A 20,645-nucleotide genomic window follows, 5' to 3' on the forward strand; every position below is an offset into this window, starting at 1 on the left:
TTCCATTCTGTGGGTCTCAGTATGTTGAGAGCCTGTTGTCTCCAGTGGTGGACATGCACCACAGTCCATTGTTTCTCCTTTTAGTCCTGGTAGTGAGAGCTTTTCCTCCCAGGTTTCCGGCCCCGCCACGTGGAGGTAAGAGCAGTGCCACCTAGTGGCCAAGTGGCTGGAAAGTATATATATATATTTTTTAATGTAAACCCCAAACATGAGAGGTGTTAGAACCTATAGTACTTAGTACTGTGCTTGGGATGGAGGTTGAGAAGACAAAAAAAGATATTTGTTGACATTGGACGAACTTCTGTAGACAGTAATTTTCAGGAAATACGTATGAAGGAAGGTTGTTCCAGAAAACGGCAGTTGAATGAATAAACGAGGAAAATGAAAAGTTGGTTCTATGAGTTTAAAGTTGGACAGTAAATGGATGTTGGCTCGTGGCTGCATGTGTTCGGACTGTTTTGAAAGAGAGAGCGGGAATTATAGAAGCCAATTCAGAAGAACAGTGCCCATGGAAGTATCTGTAGAAGAGGCATGCAGCAGAAACAGTACATCTATGGGACAGCGAGTGGAGAGACTCTGTTAGAGATGAATCATTAATTAACCTAACTGCCATATTCTGAATGGAATCAAGGAGCCTGAGAGAGGTTTTGGGGGCACCGCCCCAGATGTGGGAACAATATTCCATGGTAGGGCGGATTTGCGATTTGTACAGTGTGAACAGCTGTTTTGAAGAAAAGTAACGCAGAGAGCGAAAGAGAAAACCAAGTTTTTTAGATGCAGAGGAAGCAATATTTGTAATGCGCTTGTGCCAAGAGAGATTAGAAGTCAGGGTAATTCCCAAAAGAAATATATCATTTTGCCTAGAAATCGGAGTGTCACCAAAGATAAGCATAGGAACAGAAGAATCCTTTTTGCGAGATATAAGACAAGACTGAGTTTTAGAAGGATTGAAATCAACTAAGTTGTTTTTGCCCCACTGGAGAATTACCTGGAGATCGGCATTTAAGGAATTGGTAGCAGATTTTCGAAAAGTTGAAGCTGTTTAAGTAGGGCAAGGTTTTTCAAAATGGAAAGTGGAATGCAATGTGCTATCATCGGCAAAACTATGGATAGGATTTCCATTCAATGGAAGAAGGTCATTAATATACAAGAGGAAAAGAGTGCGGGAAAGAACTGAACCTTGGGGGGGGACACCAGCATTAGTGGAGAAGTTAGAAGACAGAGAATCATCTGCCATCATCCTTAGTGAGCGATCAGAGAGAAAACTGGATAACCAAATACAAAAAACAGTAGGCAAACCATAAGATGGAAGCACCTTTATGCCAAACACTGTGATAAGCCAAAGTGAAAGTTATAAAGTTCCTATTGTTGCAAACAATTGGCATAGTGTTACACAGAAATATTTGGACTTTTATTGGTAATTATGGTAGCTGACTAAAACTATTGGTAATAACTAGTTGTACCCTGCGTAACACACGGCAGCTTTCTGATTATAGCATAAAGAGTTTAATCTAGATCCTTCAGTCTGCACCATTCTTGTTTAGCGGTGATATAATTTTACAGCAGTCACCTGCGGGATATATGCATATGTCTCTATTTGCAGGTGGTTTCCTGTCTTCTCCAACAAATATTGCAAAAACCTCCATTTTGGATGTAGGTGCATTATATCGTCTCTTATCTTCTAAGTCTGGGACTTCTATAAATGCCATGCCCACATTCATTGTTGGATTGGCCTGGGTTATTTGATGCATTTGTTTATATGCCTCAGAAAATGGCTTAACTTGTCGCAGCATCTTGTACAATTGTCACATTGGACAATTGGACAAACCATACAACCTTGGTTTGATTGTTTTTCAAGCTGTTTTGTTGTTGCTTCAGCAGAATTGAAAATATAAAGTTGTCCATATCCTGGCTTATTTGCCTCATTTTATAGCGGTGAGATCAAGTAGCGGCGAGACAAAATGGTAAATCTGGTCGTGTATTCTAAAAGAATATGGACCATTTCCAGGTGGTGATTTAATCTCTGCACCCATTGATGGGAATGGCATTGCTGAGATGTACTCTTGTATATCTTCTCTGTAGTTATTTGCTTTACGTGTGTCCCCTGTAAGCAGCTCTCGTAATAGAGTAGGTGTCTCAGACAGTGGATCAAGTGAAACCTTTCCATCATGACAGCATTTAGTGTATTTATTCGATGTGTTTAACTCATGTCCCCAATATCTTGCATTGCAATATTCACAGCTGTAACACATATTTCCTATGTCATGCTCTTCCATATTAATTACAGCTTGTTGATTATTTGCATCTGGTACTTCTATTTGATTAGTCCTATGGCATTTCACCCATTTTCTCATTTCCAATCTTGCTTCTCTTTCTTCAATGTTTTCTGTCTCTGTCTTTGTAGTCATAGAGTCTCATTTCAGTCTCTTAGTCTATTTGATCTCTCCTGTAATGTTTCATTAGCATTTCTTCTACATTTTATCAAAGTTCTTACACACTGTTCAGCCATTTTTACACTTCTTAAAACTTAGAACGGTTTATTAAAATTGAAGACAGATAAAATAAAGTTAAAATAAACATACATTGATAGCTTTCAGGCATAGGTTGCCTTTCTTCAGTTGAAAAACGTTAGTACAAAAATTAATAAAGAATGCCTGGTATGGTGGTCATGTGAGGTGAACCACATGAATGGGTGCTGGCAACAATTAGCAGTTGGAAAATTTGGGCAGCATTACCTAAGCATTTTATATATATAGAAGGCAGCTGACTAAATTTATCTGAAAATACAGAGTGTTCAGAAAGATCTAAGGGTTATGTATGATACAAGCAGACATGAAAGCTCTGTATGCATTACCAATATACGAAGAATGGACAACACTTAAAAATAAGGTTCAGAACATCTCAGAAGTCAATCTTAAAGCTTTAAATGAAAATTAGACTTAACTTTTAATCCCTTCAAATATTCACCAACGACGTCTTCAGCAAAAGAATGCAGATGCTTCACCACACCGGATAATTCACCAAACCCATGCTCAGCTGTTTCCTGTGTCACCTACCAGCCATCCTGGACTTGAATCCTCTTGAACTCTGAGGTTGTTCAAAGATGTCAATCACTGGTGTTTTTTTTTTTTTTTTTTTTTAATTAATTAATTTATTTTATTTCATTATTATTAATTTTTTTTCTGCTAGTACTCAGGACTGGGCATCCTACTTATGGGATTGCTGGCATCCATTGGTATTGCACTACCTCCAGTGGATGCGGAATTTTAGTGCACTATTGAGGCAAAGATAGTAGAATATGCTCGGCTCCACATGGCTTGGGACATGCATCAGGCGTTGGCTGCTCACATTTCAGGCCCTGTTTACAGAGATTCTGTAGTTAATACAGAGACAATTTGTGAAGATGGGCCCAGGCCCTGGAGCCACTACAAACAGGACACACACACACACACACACACACACACACACACACACACACACACACACACACACACACACACACACACACACAAATGCCATTGAGTGTGCATACATGCATTTCTTTTACTTTTGAGTCTCAGTTTTGTTGCATTTTACAATTTTGTAAGAGAAGCTCCATTTTCTGCTGAAATTTCTTACACAGGTTCGAATGTTTGTAAATAGTGTTTCTGTTTATGCATTTTTGTATATATGTAAATAAATAAATAAAAAAATAAAAAAAAATTACCAATTTATTGGGCATTTGTTATCTGTTTAATTTTGGAAAGCAACTGCGAGATCATACTTGGAATATTGCACTAACTGACTAACAACAGCTGACTAAAATTTATCTCAAAATACTGACTGTTCAGAAAGATCTAAGGGTTATGATACAAGCAGACATAAAAGCTCTGCATGCACTACCAATTTATTGGGCATTTGTTAGCAGGGAAAACACTTTTATTATTTAATTTCAGAAAACAACTATGAGACCATACTTGGAATATTGCACACAGGTCTGGAGCCTCACTTCAAAGAGCCACAGCATTTCTAGAATTAGTCCAAAGAAGGGTAACTAGATTGATTAGGAGTGCTAAGAATTGTCACTGAGATAAATCCTAGAAGATGTGGACTACACAGCCCAGAAACTAGACCCCCCGGGGTAATCTGATTGAGGTGTTGAAAAGCCCTTAAAGGAATAACAAATATGAATGAGATATACTTGCACTGGATGGTGAAACGAGAACAAGGAGGATGAATATAACATTCCATCCTCCCTGTTCTTGGAAGCAACAGGTTATAAAGTTTACTTTATAATGTGTTGTCTGAAAAAACTTACCAAGTTCACTTTCAGGCACCTTCTGACAACTAGAAAGTTATCTCTCAAGGTGGTTTGGGTAGTGAGTCTGATGAAGTTCAAGGTAGAAATGGATAGTTATAGGCGATGGGAGAATTATGACTAAACAAGGGTGGGATTTTTTTTTAGACCCAGTTTCAGAATAAGTTTGAGTGGAGTTATTATTAATTTACTGTTGCTGAATTTACCTGGAGAGCCTCCATCGACATTGAATAATATGCCTTCCAATAAACCCATGGTTTCAGTAAATGAAAATAACCATTTCATTTAATGAAATCATGATTTTAATAAAACATATATTTTAAAAATTCATAAACATTCATTCAAATTCATTAAAATGCATTTAAGTGAATTACATTTATCTCCCTGCCATGCACAAAAACTTTAAATTTACAACCAATGATAACATAAAAGATGTAGATATAACATTTATAAATTGACAAAAACAAAAAAAACCTTCAGTTTCTGTTGGTGTCTGGCAGGACAAGTCTATTTTTTCTACAAAAGGGCATGAGCTGATCACTGAAACTAGAAGAAATGGGAGCAAAATATGCAATGCTTTGATCAGTAAAATGGCTTTATGTTCTTCACTAAGAGGGGAGCTTGACATGTTTTCTTTCTGTTTTTCTAATAAAATCTGAAAAAATAAAAATTAAATAAAAAATATATTAAATTCAGAAATATTTACTGGTTTTACCTAAAAATTTTCTTATCCATACAAATTCTTTAATAAGAAATGAGTAAATAAAAGAAAGTCCTCCAAGACAGCACAAATTCACCACTTTTCAGGGTATTTGCTTTTATAGGTGTTGGGAGTCAGGGTATGGCAAAGACAAGGATTAAACTTTTAGCAGAAATAAAGTTTTCTTCCCTTTTTTTTTTTTTTTTTTTAAATAAAAACCTCAAATATGAAAGGTATTAGAAGTACTTAGTACTCATAGATAGTACTTAGTACCATAGATGGGTTGTAGGTGAAAAGATGAAAGAAGATACTTGTTGATATTAGACTTGAATTTCTGTAGATTGTAGTTTTCAGCAAATATATATGACAAAGACAAGTTCATCCTATGATGTTTGAAGATAATAAAGCAGTCAAACCTACATTGGTATAATTATGCTTATTTCTGAATTGGAAATATATACATAATAGTGCCAAACATTTAATGGTATTTTCTTACTGCTTCTTCAGTGAGTGCAAAGACAGTAACTGAGAGTTATTATTACGGAATTCTTAATTTTTTAGTAGAATTAAGAGTTTTAGTAAATCAGCCTTAGATCTAATTCAAAGAATGTTGTTTAAGATAAATTTTATATAAGTAAATAACAATAATATGTAAACACTTATGTCTCAACCATAAACTATATTTTGTTTAGGGTTAAGATATACACTGAGTTATTGCTCAATTATGACCACCACCTACCTAATACTATGTTGGACCAATGTTTGCATGGATAACAGTTGCTATTTGCCTAGCCACTGACTCCACTAGATGTCTGAAGATGTCCATAGGTTTTACCTAAAAATTACCTGCAGCAATGCTGCCTGCAAGGCTATCCACAGTGTTGGAAGATAACAGCTGCATGTCCATACGCCTCAGTGCTATATGTGCTGAGACAACCCACAGGTGTTCAAAACTGGATTGAGGTCACGTGAATTAGGAGGCCAATCAAGATGGATGATATCAGAACCAGCACTGTGTACAAACCACTGATGCACAGTGCTGGTCCAATGACAGGGTGCATTATCTTCTCGGAAGATCCCAAGATAATGGTTGAGTTGGAGAAGACAGAGGGTGGTAATTAATGGACTCTGCTCTTTGTGGAGTAATGTTATTAATGGAATCCTCTAGGGATCAGCATTGGGCCCATTGTTGTTTTCTATATTTATCAATGATACTGATGAAGACATATCAGGCTTAAAATCTAAGTATGTAGATGATACAAATATTGGCAAGGTGGTTAATGACAGGAATGACGGTATTCTACTGCAACAGGATCTAGAAAAGTTGGGCTGAGAAATGGCAATTCAAGTTTAATATCGACAAATGCAAAGTACTGCATATGGGTAGCAGTAACCACCAGAGTAGCGTACCAACTGTGAAGTACTACACTCAGGGGGGAAAATGAAAAAGATCAGGGAGTAATTGTGCAGTTAGATATGAGGTTCTCTGCGCAATGCAGACAGGATGCCAGGCCAACTCATGGAGGTTTTGTCAATAATATGCAGGAATAAGGAGGTGATTATTCCATTGTATAAGGAATGGTCGGGTCACATCAAGTACTGCATATGGGTCTGGAAGCCTTATTTTAGGAAGGATGCAGAGCTGCTGGAATGAGTATAGAGATGGACAATGAGATTTTTGACAGTAAGAAAGGCTCTTACTATCAATTTCAGCATCTGGAGACTAGGCACCTGCAAGGTGATCTGATTTAGGTGTTTAAGGCTTTCAATGGATTGAGCAAGCTCAATGCTAATAGGATTCTTCCACTTGCTCAGACTACATACATGATAGGGCACAAATTCAAATTGAGGAAGAACAGATGCAGAATACATGTGTGGAATTTTGGCCAGCAAGTGGTTGATTGCTGGAACATTTCAATCCACTGCAGGATGAAGGCCTCTCCAGCAACTTTCCAGTTCCTTCTGTTTTGAGCACTGGCCATCCATTTACTACACACAAACTCATGAATTTCATCTATCCATCTCCGTCTTTGTCTTGCAGGTTTTATTCTAGCTCCTCTTGGGTACCATTCTGTTATTTTCTTAGTCCATCTGTTATCATGTCTTTGAGCTATGTGTCCTGCCCAAGACCATTTTAGTTCTTTAGTTTTGATAAGAATGTCTTTTACTTGAGTTTGCTGCCTAATCCATGTGTTTCCCTTCTTATCTAACAGTCTGATTCCCAATATAATTTGTTCCATTCTTCGCTGTGTAGTTCTCAGCTTCTCTTCCATTCTTTTGGTGAGTGCCCAAGTTTCACTTTCATAAGTCATGGTGGGGAGTATACATTGGTTCATTATTTTACGTTTCAGACAAACTGGAATATTGCTCTTCAGTATGTGACTATATTTCCTAAATGCTATCCATCCAAAATTTATTCTTCTCTTGACTTCCAGCCATTTATCATTATTACAGCTAATAACTTGTCCCAGATAAGTATATGACTCCACCTTTTCAATTACTGCTCCTTCAATCATTATTTCCCTTTCTGTGGCATACTTGTTCATCATTACTTTTGTTTTAGCCATATTCATCTTTAGTCCAAAATCCTTACTAACTGTGCATAACTGATTAAGATTTTTCTCTAATTCTTTTGGATCGTGGCTTATAACCACAATGTCATCTGCAACTCGTAAATGGTTTAGGTACTTTCCGTTCACATTGACTCCTTTCTGCGACCAGTCTAAATCTTCTGAAAACTTCCTCAAGGGCAGCAGTAAACAGCTTCGGAGATATTGTGTCTCCTTGTCGAACTCCTTTCTCGATTTTAAATTTCCTACTGTCTTTGTCTAGTCTAATAAAGGAGGTGGCATTCTCATATATTTTCTTCAAAATCATAATATGTGGGGTATCTATGCCTTGTCTTTCCAGCCCGAAACATTGCCTTATGCTGTATGGAGTCAAATGCCTTTTCATAATCCACAAATGCCAGGCATAATGGTGTTTTATATTCATTTGCTTTCTCCATTAGCTGTGATATTACGTGAAGGTAATCCTTATTTGAGAATCCTGTCGTAAAGCCAGCTTGCTCTTTCGGTTGATTCTCATCAAGTATTCTTTCTAATCTGTTAGTAATGACCCTTGTGAACAACTTGTAGATGTGGGATAACAAGCTAATTGGTCTATAATTTCCAATTTATCTTTCTTATGCAGCAAAACTATGATTGCATTATTCCACTGCTTAGGCGTCACACCTTTTCTAAGGCACTTTGTGAAGAGCCTTGCCAGTTTTTGTGTTATGTCTCTTCCTCCCAATTTTAACAACTCTACAGTAACTTCATCTTCCCCCGGGGCTTTCTGATTCTTCATTTTCTTCAATGCAGGTTCTACCTCATCAGGAAGAATATAGGGTATGTTGTATGTGTTGCTACTTTGCAATCCATCTTCCCCACTGCTGGCATCATTCCCCTGCTCCTTGTATAATTCTCTATAGTAGTCTTCTGCTATTTGAATTATGCCTTCTCTGCTGTTTATAAGTACACCATCGCTATTCTTCAGTTTCAGCATCATTTGTCTTTCTGTATTACTGCTCCTGGCTGCTGATTTAAATCCTTTGTTTTCCCTTAATGCTTGATCTACTTTTCTTGTGTTAATCTTCTTATGTCCTCTCTGAGTCTCTTTCTAATGGCTTTGCATAACTCAGTATACTCAATTTTCTCCCTGTCAGTGTTTTTCTTGCTCTTCATTTGTCGTCTTAGGTTCATCATGACAAGTGTTTCTTGACTAATTTTTTCTTCTTTGGATTTCTTTTTCCCTATAGGTTTTTTGGGCTTTATCACTTTCAGAAAGTTGTAATATTCCTCGTCGATATCTTGGTCCTGAGCAGTCTGCAGAAGCTCAAACTTGTTCTTAAGTTCCAGTACATACTGCTTTTTCTCCTCTTCTGATATCTCAAAGACCTTTGTATTATTTACTCGAGTCAGTTTTTTACTTTCCTTTCCTACATCTATATCAAGTGTACATCTTACCATTCTGTGATCACTTCCAACATTTACCTTATTCAGGATGGTAACATCATTCACAATATATCTTCTGTTAGTGAGGATGAAGTCGATTTCATTAGTAGTTAATCCATTTGGACTCTTCCATGTCCACTTTCTGTTCACCCTTTTCTTGAAAAAAGTGTTCATTACTGACAATCCTTGAGATTCTGCAAATTCCACAAATTTTTCGCCTTTTTCATTTCTTTCACCAATTCCAAAATTTCCTATAGTTCCCTTTCTGCGCTGTTTTGTCTTTTTCCAACCTTAGCATTGAAGTCCCCCATAATAATAGTGTAGTGGGTTTTCTGCTCATCTAGAAGACTCTCAATTTCGGTGTACATTTCTTCAACCTCTTCATCATCATGGCTCGATGCTGGTGCATAAATCATTATAACCTTTAGCTTGTACCTCTACAAGGGTGTCAAGACTTGAGTATTAGTCTTGACACCCTTGGTGATGTACTTTTGAATTCCAAAATGTTGTTTTTTAAATCTTTATGGACCAGAAACCCAACTTCACTTTCACTCCTTTCACTGTTTCCATTGGTGTACAGCAGATTTCCACTTAATAAACTTATGTTGTTGTTGTTGTTATGGAGGCTTAATGGCACATAAGCATCTATGGCTATAATGTGCCTATTCATTTATTATTTTAAGAGATGAGGAATTTCCACAAAATCAAAAGAAAATTTGAAATCAGAAATTATTAAAAAGTCCAGTTTGCTTGAGGAAGTCAAAAAATTCAGAAATATTTGCCTTATCACCAATGAGATTTTCAAGAGTTATTGGTTTACGATTATTTATCAGTGAGATCAAGGATGAAGCTCTGTGTTGTTTATAGTAGGGGCAGCCAATGAGAATATGTCTAACAGTCAAGTTGTAAGAGCAATGTGTACACTGTGGTGGATCACCTCCTGTGAGTAAATAAAGATGTGTCAGATGAGTATGACCTATTCTTGCCCTTGAAAGGACTACTTCTTCTCGTCTCGATGTACGGACACTGGAACGCCAAATTTTCGGATTTTGTTTAAACTGAAAGAGTTTATTATTAGTCTGAAAGTGCCAGAGTGCTGTCCATTGTGATAGGCAAGCAGCATGAACGGTTAGTACACAGTCTGATGCTGGAACAGGGATATTGGTTAAATCAAAGGTAGTTGGATTTTTTGCAGCTTTATCAGCCAGTTCATTGCCTAAAATACCGGAATGGGCTGGAATCCAACAAAAGATAACCAGTTGGTGACGTTTTTTGATTTGTAGTAACAAGCTTCTGATTTCATCTAGAACAGGGTGAACTTTATCTTCGGAATTACTTAGCAACATGATTGAGCTGAGGGAATCAGTATAAATAACAGATTTTAAAGAACAGTCAGAATAGAGATTTTCTAAAGCAAGTTTTATTGCATATAATTCAGCAGAAAATATACTAAAATCTGATGGAAGGGATACTGATACAACTGTATTTGGAAACGCTGCAGCTACTCCAACATTTGAATTAGATTTAGAGCCATCTGTATAAATTTGGTAGAAATCAATATATCTTTGAATGTGAACATCATGAATTTGTTTGAAGTTTGTTGCTTGCAAAGTATTCTTTCTCCATTGGCAGAGGTAAGTGTCACATGTTGGAAGAGGAGGAGGAGCCCATGGTGGTTGAGTAAAGGTTGGTACCTGCTGTACTTTCCGGATGGAAATATTCCAAACCTGCGCCAGTTCAAGAAGGCGAAGACCAACTGGTTTAACTATGCTGGGTTTGTTTCTGTATAGGTTTTCTAATGGTGGGTTTAAAAGGTATGACTGAACGGGATGAGAGGCACAACTTTGTATCTTGACAGCATATTTCAATAACAGTGTTTTCCTGCGTAAAGTTAGTGGGGGCTCGTGAGCTTCTATGTAGAGACTATGTGCTGGTGACGTTCTGAACGCACCAATTGCAATTCTCAAAGCACTGTGTTGAATAGGATCAAGCCAGCGTAATGCACTCTTTCTGGCAGAATCATAGATTGGAGCACCATAATCGAGACGGGATCTGATTAATGCCTTGTACAACCGAAGCAGGGAGGTACGATCTGCACCCCACGTTCGGGCGGATAAAGCTCTGAGTATGTTTATCTTTTTCAGACAGGAAGTCCGTACATTTTTAATATGATCTAGGAAATTTAATTTGTGGTCAAGGATTAATCCTAGAAATCTGATGTTAGTAGCGATTGGGATGGAGACATTGGAAATTTGAAGTTCAGGATCCGGATGAAGTTTTCGTTGTCTGCAAAAATGTATTGCAGTTGTTTTCTGCTGAGAGAGTCGGTAGCCGTTGAGGCTGGCCCATTGTTGTATTTTATTTAGTGAAATTTGAAGCTGTCTTTCAATAGATCTCATGTTTTGGGAATGGCAGGAGATGGAAAGGTCATCTGCATATAGATAAGTCTCAATTGTGTTTGGAAGCTGTTTGGTGATGGAATCAATTCTAATAGAAAAAAGAGTGGCACTCAATACTGATCCCTGTGGCACACCTTCTTCCTGAATGAAAGTTGAAGAGAGGGCATGTTGGTATCGAACTTGAAATGATCTAGTATGTAGAAAGTTCTAAATAAATATAGGAAGGTTGCCACGTAGTCCGAGAAAGTAAAGATCACTAAGTATACCATGCCTCCAGGTGGTATCAAATGCCTTCTCTATGTCTATTGAAACCATTACTAGATGTTCATGTTTGACAAAAGATTACGGATGGCAAATTCAGTCTTGACCATAAGGTCTAAGCATGACCTGTTTTGACGAAAGCCATATTGACTATGGCTCATTAGCTCTTCCGACTCAATGATCCAGACGAGTCTTCTGTGGATAATTTTCTCAAGGATTTTACTGAGGCAGCTTGAGAGAGATATGGGTCTATAGCTATATGGGTTGGATGGATCTTTTCCAGGTTTTAGGAATGCCAAAACTGTAGAGTGATGCCAAGAAACTGGAAAAACATTTTCTAAAAATATACGATTGTAAAAGACTAGGAGGAGGCGCAAAGCTTTGTCATTAAGATGTTGTAGCATGACATAATAAATCCCATCTGGTCCAGCAGCACCATTGCGGGCTGTTCTAATAACATGTAACAGTTCAGAATATTGCAGAGGATTATTATATGGGAGAAGGCTTGAAGTTTCAAAATTAATACCATGATTTTCTTTAGTGTTTTTAATTCTTTGGAATGAGGTGGTATAGGCTGATGTTGCTGAGATTTCTGCAAAAATATTGCCCAAAGCATTGGCTATATCTACAGGATTTGATATATCTTTCCCATTCCAGGAGAGGATTGGAGAAGGTATGGTAGGAAACTTACCAGACAGCTGTCTAATTCTTTTCCATATTATTTTGGGATCAGTATTTCTGTGAAAACTGGATGCAAAACAGGTCCAGGATTCTTTCTTTGCTTGCTTTTGTATAAAGCATGCTTTTGCCCTTAATTTCTTATAATTAATGAGATTGACTGTGCTTGGGCACTGCCGAAACAAATTCCAGGCTTTGTTTTTTGCTCTCTTTGCTGTGGTGCATTTGTCATTCCACCAGTAATTATAATGCTTTTGGCCCTGCGGATTTGATAGTGGTATTGTGTCTTTAGCCACATTTAGAAGATGCGACGTGATGTATTCTGTCACATTATCAATATGCTGGAGGCGGATTTTTTCCTCATCAAGGTCGATTGATGACTGAAATTTTGTCCAGTCTGCTCGGACAAATTTCCACTTTCTGCAGGGTTGAAATGAAGGAGTCTTTGCTTTCAGAAAGTTGCATACTATTGGGAAGTGGTCACTGCCCATGGGATCGTTTATTACATACCACTCTATGATTGGGACTAGTACTGGTGAACAAATTGAGAGATCTATTGCTGAGGTGTGTCCTGCTGGGAGCTGTACGTGTGTCGGTGCACCTGTATTGAGTACAGTGAGATTTAGTGCCTCCAAAAAACTTTCAATTAGTCGACCTCGTCTATCCAATTTAGGAGAGCCCCATAATGGGTGGTGCCCGTTAAAGTCCCCTAATATACAGAAAGGTGGAGGTATCTGTATAAAGAGGTCTTCAAAGTCTTTTAAAGAGTAAGTACAGTTTGGTGGTAGATAGATTGAGACTAGTGTTATTGTACCATGGAGAGTTATACGAACAGCAACAGCTTCTATTTCAGTTTGGAGTGGGATATGTTTAGATGGGATCTTTGAATTTACTAGGATTGCCACACCACCATGGGCAGCGTTAGCAGTATTTCGATCTCTTCGATAAATGCAATAGTTCTTTATCGAAGGAGAAATTTGTGTGGTTAGATAAGTTTCCTGTAAACAAAAGGCAACCGGAGAATATAGGTTAATTAGGTATTGAATATCGTCTGTGTTGGAACGAAAGCCTCTGCAATTCCATTGTAAGATGTTGTGGTTCATTTTGGTTTAGTTGAGGATGAATCATCTGACTGTTTTTTGTTTGAAGAGGATTTTTTTCCGGTCTTTTCTCGGGAAAGTAGGGGGTCCGGTATCCATCATGTCATTTGCGTGAAGTTCTAGTATGGGTTCTTCATGATCTGGGTTTACATCTACTTCCATACTACTGGCTGATGATTCAGGTTTATTGTTATCTTTAGCAGTTTTTAGTTTTTCTTTGTTATGCGGAACTGTCCGAGTCTCAATTGGGAATTTTTCTGTGTCATTTGAGACTGTCACAGTATCATTTGGGATACTAATTGGGGTGTTGGTGGCATTGCTGGTTTTTGTTTTAGAATTTTCTTTTCCTGTGGTTGATATGGTTGCTTTAACCCAATTAGCTAGCGAGACGTTGGGCGGTATCGACACATCTGTTTGAATTGCAGTTGTATAAAAACTTCAGGTTCGAGAGGCATAAGATGGACTTGGCATGGTCAGCATTATTTGTCTGCGTGCCTCAGGATATGTGACTTTATGTTCTACTTTATATTTTTGGATATTCCTACCTGTTTTCCACATTTCTCATGTTTTAGAAAATGCGGGGTGATTGCCTTTGCAGTTGGGGCAGATGGGAATTGCGGCTGGACAATCTGCCTGCGTATGATCCTTTGCTCCACAAATAGGACAGATGGCGTCACCTCTGCATGCCTGTTGGGAATGGCCATATTTCTGGCATTTAAAACAGCGATGAGGATTTGGGATGTATGGACGAATTCGGCAGTTTAAATATCCAGCTTTTACTGAGGATGGCAAATCAGGAGTACTAAAAGTTAAAATGATGGAACGAGTTGGAATGAGATTTCCATCTTTTTTTGTCATTATTCTTTTAGCACTGATTACCTTTTGATTGCTAAGTTCTTGTACTAATTCATCCTCAGACACAGTAATTAAGTCCCATTCTGTGATGACACCTTTTGATGAATTTAAGGTATTGTGGGGAGTAACAGATACTGGCAACCCACCAAATGTCGTTGTCTTTAATAGCCACTCCGAATGTTTGGTGGTGGCTGTTTCAATCAGGAGATCTCCGGATTGTAGTCGCTTTACCATTTTTGGTGATCCTGCAATAGATTCTAGATGTCTTTGAATCACGAACGGAGATAACTTACCCACAGGCTGGGTAGACAGAGAGTGTACTACAAAAAAATTGGGAATGTCTGAACAGTGTGTTTCTGTTCGAAGCCTTTTGGGTTGGCTATTTTCCTTGTCTTCATTACAATATTCTGGTCTTGAGCTTGAAGGCTCTAAGGGTGGAAAATCTGTCGAATCCATGTTGGCTCCTTTTGGCCCTGGGGGATTATCTTTTCCACCCAGGTTACCGGCCCCACCACGGGGAGGCAGGAGCAGTGCCACGAGGTGACCAAGCGGCTGGGTTAGTAATTAGTATTTATAGAAAAAAAAACAGAAAGGTGGATTTTCCCTTTCTGGGCCTTTCCCTACTTCTTGTAGAGTGAAAGTGCTACTCGAATATACAAACAAATCAAGAAAACAGTTTTTGAAACAAAAAATAGAATCTGTTTGCTCAAATACTCTTTGCAGAAATCGCTTTTAGAAATGCACTACAAATCGCTTGGCCACGGAACGCTTGGCACCCGGGGCCTAATAAATAATAATAAACTTATAAGTGATTCATTTCTTCTTCTTGTTTCAGCCAAACCGATGATATTCCAATTCACATTTTCTAATTCCTTTTCCAGCTCTAATATTCTGTCTTCACCGATGAGTGATGTTACGTTGTAACAGGCCAAGTTCAGTTTCCGTGCATGGCAGCCTGGTCGTACCCAGAGATTCTTAGCACCCTCTGTTTCCCCTCTGATCCTCTCGCTGCCGTAAGAGGGGGAGTGAAAGCTGCTGGGGACTGAGGGGCCATTTGTTTTGTCGTGCTGTCATATGCTGGAGGGTTTGGTCTTTTCCTCTTCACGCTGATCAGGCGCCTTGAAGAGAACCACTCTACACGTTCTTTGCCACCTAAGTGACGTAACAGGGCTTACCATTGAGAAGGTGTGCATGAGTGGATTTTAGGGAGGCAGGCCAACCGGACTTCTTCTAAATCTTCTGTAATAGACAGATATTGGATCCATCAGTGTTTTAGACTGAGTGTCTGATAACACACAGAATGCCTGTTCCCTTCTAAGCCCCAAAATCCAAGTATATGATATCAAAATTATTTTTGGCATCCAGTTCCTTTATGACCACATCGTAGTATCCAATCAAATTGGTCAGACGAGACTTCCCTTAACAAACCCATGCTGTGTCTGAACTATTACTGCAGTCTTGTCTAGGTGATTCTGCATCACTTCTTTAACCAATGACTCCATTATTTTCCCCGGAACAGAAGTTAAACTAACAAGCCTATAATTATTTTCGTCACCCTTTGAAACCCGTTTGTTCCAGTGGTCAGGAGTGAGAGTGCAGTAGCACATGCTCTTTGAGTAGACCGGGGTTCAAGTCCCTGACTGCTAAATACAGTCGATCTGCCAACCTGCACTGGACCAGCACAGCAGATTATAGTCCAATTCCCTCAACATGAATTGTTCAGGAGGCTTCCATCCTGCAATGGATTGATAATAGCTGCAGTTTACATTTTTTTTTTTTTACCTTTTTGTACATATCCAGTCCATGGTGACCTCCCCTGAATCTAAGAATGCTCTCATAATTATGGCCACGGGTTTGCTTACTTCTCTTACTGCCCCAGGTGCCTCTTTTATGTTAAACTTCAACAATTTCTCCTCCACTTTGCTCTCCGTTATAACAAAATCATTTAGCTCCCTGTTAAAGTTTAGCAAACTTCTGTCCACTTCCTTACAGATTCCTTCACGTGTGAATGTAGATGCAAAATACTCATTCAGTTTGTCAGCTACCTGAGCAGGATCATCAACAGCTGAACCACCAACATCAAGTGGACCAATCTGATTCATCGCCTTCCTTCTAGAGTTTACATAAGTAAAGAAGTCTTTGTTGTTTTTCTTTGCACTCTTTGCCAAGGATTTCTCATAATCAGCCTTCGCCCGCCTAACCTTTTTTCTGAGACTTGATTACAGACTAGCTTATATCTGCTGTAGACTTCTGCGTCACCTGCTAATTTACATGCATCCCACAGATTTTTCTTCTCTGCCACAAGCATCATTAGTTCACCTGACATCGATTTAGGCCTATATCTTGAACAGTATTTCTTAGTTGGTATGAAAATCCTAGTAGCTTCTAAGATTAATTTCCCGAAGGCCTCCCATTTAGAATTCACTGTTTTTAACATCGTCAGTGGATCCCACTGTATAGAATTCAAAAACTGCCTGAGACCATTGTAGTCACCTTTACGAAAACAAAAACCCTGACCTTTCCCCTTGATGGTAGATACATCTTTAAGTAAATCCCACATCATTAGACTGTGATCACTGTCTCCTAGTGGTTCCTTTATCTGCAAATTCCTAATGTAAGAGTCATCACTGCTGATAACCAGATCACGAGTATTACTCCCTCTGGTTACCCCTTGAACATGTTGCTGTAGAAAATAATCCTCCAATAAATCCACAAGAAAGGAACCTGGGGTGGAAGGGATCTATGCAGTTAAATTAAAGGAGGCAGCAAAGGAAGTAAGCAAACCCTTGGCCATAATTATGAGTATCCTTGGACTCATGGGATGTCCCCACAGATTGGAGATATGCAAATGTATCTGAAATTCACAAAGGGGGACCAAAGGGTGGAAGAAAACAGAGGGTAGTAATCAATGGACACCACTCTTCATGGACTAATGTTAATAGTGGTGTCCTCCAGTGTGCGGTGTTGCGCCCATTGTTGTTTTGTATATTTATCAATGATATTGATGAAGGTATGTCGGGCTTAATGTCAAAGTTCACAGATAATACAAAGGTTGGGAGGATTGTTAATAAACATAATGACAGTATGCTGCTGCAACAGGATCTGAACAAGTTGGGCAAATGGGCTGAGAAGTGTAAACTGAAGATAAACACTGACAAATGCAAAGTACTGCATATGGGTAGTAGTAACTCCAGAGAAATGTACCAACTGGGTGGGTTATGCTCAGGGCAGTGGAGAATGAAAGAGACTTGAGGGTAATTGTGCAGTCAGAAATGACCTTTTCCGAGCAGTGCAGACGGGCTACCAGAGTAGGTCATCGGGTCTTGTCAATGATATACAGGAATTTCTCAAGCAGAGGGATAAGGAAGTGATTATCCCTTGTATAAGGCAATAGTCAAGCCACACCTTGAGTGCTACGTTCAGGTCTGCAGGCATCATTTTAGGATGTAGAGCAGCTGGAACGAGATTGGTTAGTGGAACAAAGGGTTTCCTCTTACCAAGAAATGCTTAGCAAATTGCAACATCTGGAAACTAGGCACCTGTGAGGTGAGCTGACTGAGGTGTACAGGGCATTGAATGGTTTATTATTATTATTATTATTGTTGTTACTCTTATATTATTTCTCCCTGATTGGGGGATTCCACTCCGTGATGGGTACTGCTACCAAGTACACAGGATGGTTGTAATTCTGGTGTTACTGTTGGTTGAGGAACTCTCTGACTATCCTACAGGTGTTCAAGGATTGCAACTTTCTGGAGTTCCTCGTAGGTATTCTCTGCGAGACCTATTGCTGCTAGGCTGCTATGTAGTGTCTTTGGCACCATACCGGTGGTTGACACAATGATTGGTATGGTCATTACTTCTTGTATATGCCACATCTCCTTGATCTCATGTCTCAGGTTTGTGTACTTCCTAATTTTTTCCTCGTGGGTTTTCTGGACATTGTTAGTGTTGGGCAATGCTATGTCAATCAGGTAGGTAGCCTTTTCTATCTTATCCACATGGGTTATGTCCAGTCTGTTGTGCGGGATGGTCTTATTTATTATTATCACGCGGTCCCAGTACAGCTTTTGGGTTGGGGTCTCTAGCTGCCTGGGGTTTGTACTTGTATTGTACACTTCCTTTGGTCAACTGGTATTTCCTCGCTAGCACCTGATGTATTATCCTTGCTAGATAGTCGTGTCTATGAGTGTACACGGTCTGGGTGATCACCTTGTATTCCCACGGTGATGTGTTGGATTGTTTCTGGGGCCATGTGGCATCATCAACATGTGTCATCTGACATCCTGGGCTCCTTTGCGATGTATTTTCTATAGTTTCTGGTGTTGATTACCTGGTCTTGATTGGCCGGCATGAATCCTGCAGTCTTGGGGAAGAGTGTCCCGCTTGTGAGCCATGCATTGGAAGCAATGTTATCAATGTGTTCTTGATGGAGGTCACTGTAGTGTCTGTCATGGAGTGTCTTCTTTGCCCATCTTTCTAGCTTCGTTCCTTGTGACGTCTGGGCGTCTCTCCACTGCTGACTTTGTGTGGTTTTGGCGGCTCTTGGTCATCCTTGTCTTTTGCATGATATCCTCTAGCTCGGTGTTAGTCCAATCTATGACCCCAAAGCAGTATGTTAGTACTGGAGCTGCATAGGCGTTTATGGCTTTAACTGTGTCCCCTCTGTTCAATTTTGCTTTCAGCAGGCTTTTGAGTCTGTGATGATATTTTTCTGTCAGGCACTTCTTGATTTCCTTGTGCTCTAACTGCTGAGGCTGCATCATCCCTAGGTATTTGTAGGTCTCTCCTTCTGTCATAGCTTCGATCTCTTTAATAGACAGCAGCTGGTAGTTTCGGCTGACTAATTTTCCCTTGTGCAGTGTGTGGGTCTTGCATTTGTCTAGACCAAATATCATCCTGATGCCTTCCCTGAATTCTTCAGTGATCTGGAGTTGCTTCTTGGTTGCCGCGTAGGGCTTGATGTCATCCATGTACATCAGGTGGGTGAGGGTGTACAGGTTCTTTCAATTAATTATTATTATTATAATTAGCCATATGGTGCAAGGAAGCTTGAGGGTTTTGCTGCACCAGCCCAAAAAAAAAAAAAAAAAAAAAAATTCTGAGTTACCACTGAGAGAGAGTGTCAGAAATAGAAGAAATACCAAGAAAAAGAAGAATGATGATATCCAGCTCAGGACCCTGGGTGTGCCAAGCCCACACTCACCAGATGTGAACCCCTGGGAGTTTTGTCAGAAGCTTGGCCAGTGGTAGACTATGTAGAGGTAAGGCAATGTATGCAAACTGTGGTTCTCAAGAACATGCCACTTCTACTTGTACAGCTGGAAAATGTGCAAATTGTAAAGGGGGACATACTGCATATTCAAGAGAGTGTGAAATCTGGAAGAAAGAAAAAAAAAAAGAATCCAAAACTACAAAATGAACAAATTTGTCTCTTAGGGCTAATTTTTGACAAGCTAAACTTCCAAGAGAATGTCAAACATATATGAACTACTTTCACTAAGAAAATTAATATATTCTGGATTATCTCTAGTACATTGTGAAGTGCAGATCACTATACTCTGCTCCACTTACATAGGTCCCTAATTAGATCTCAGCTAGACTACGGAGCACCTGTTTATTAGCATTAGCATTAGTAGAGGCATACGATGCAAGAAAGCAAACTTATGCAGCATTAGCCAAAAAAACCTCCTCCCATTTCGCACCTTCATTCGTTTCAAATGCCTGACCAGCTCAGCCTTAAATTTATTTAGGCTATCAACTTCCACAACAAATGACGGAAATCTGTTTCACTAGTCAACCACCCAATGGTTGACTAAGGAAAAATCGGGCCCTAGGCAAGATTCTCATTTCCTGCATCACCTTTCAGAAATTGTAAGGGAGGATACAGTCGAATGGCTAAAAAAGGTCTATTATTAAATATAAAAATACAGGTCTTGATTGGCGTGAAACAAGCAGGACATTATAAATTTATTTAAAATAAAATAATGAAAAATGTATAATAAACCGTTTTACGGGCCCCAAAGAATTACAGGCCAAAGTTCACCCCTCTGACTAAAGGCAAATTTCTGCTTATCCATTCTACAAATGTCTTTATTCAATTTGAATCTATGCCCCCTCAGGTTCTTAATCAAGAGGAAGAGGAAGAATACCATCAGCATTCAGCTTGCTCAACCCATTCAAGGCCTTATACACCTCAATCAGATCACCTCGCAAGTGCCTACACTCCAGGCATTGCAATTTGCAGAACTTAAGCCTTTCTTGGTAAGAGCACCCCTTGGTTAGCATTAGCACATGATGCATGAAAGCAAGCTTATACAGCATTAGCCAAAAAAAAAACCCTTATTTCGCCCATCCACT

At 39.1% G+C, this 20,645-nt stretch overlaps 1 protein-coding gene across 1 annotated transcript in view; it reads right to left on the reverse strand.

Annotated features, from left to right (window-relative positions):
• The window catches only part of LOC150078878 (RAB11-binding protein RELCH homolog), a 450,480-nt gene that overhangs the window by 187,342 nt on the left and 242,493 nt on the right, over positions 1 to 20,645 (reverse strand). The window contains exon 14 of the mRNA XM_090382879.1: positions 4,772 to 4,952. Within this exon, the coding sequence (XP_090239005.1) occupies positions 4,772 to 4,952 (181 nt within the window). The remainder of the gene's footprint in view (positions 1 to 4,771; positions 4,953 to 20,645) is intronic.

This window comes from Mastigoproctus giganteus, chromosome 10 (assembly GCF_048544385.1).
Source record: "Mastigoproctus giganteus isolate SK-2022 chromosome 10, ASM4854438v1, whole genome shotgun sequence".
In the NCBI taxonomy this organism is placed as follows: Eukaryota; Metazoa; Arthropoda; class Arachnida; order Uropygi; family Thelyphonidae; genus Mastigoproctus; species Mastigoproctus giganteus.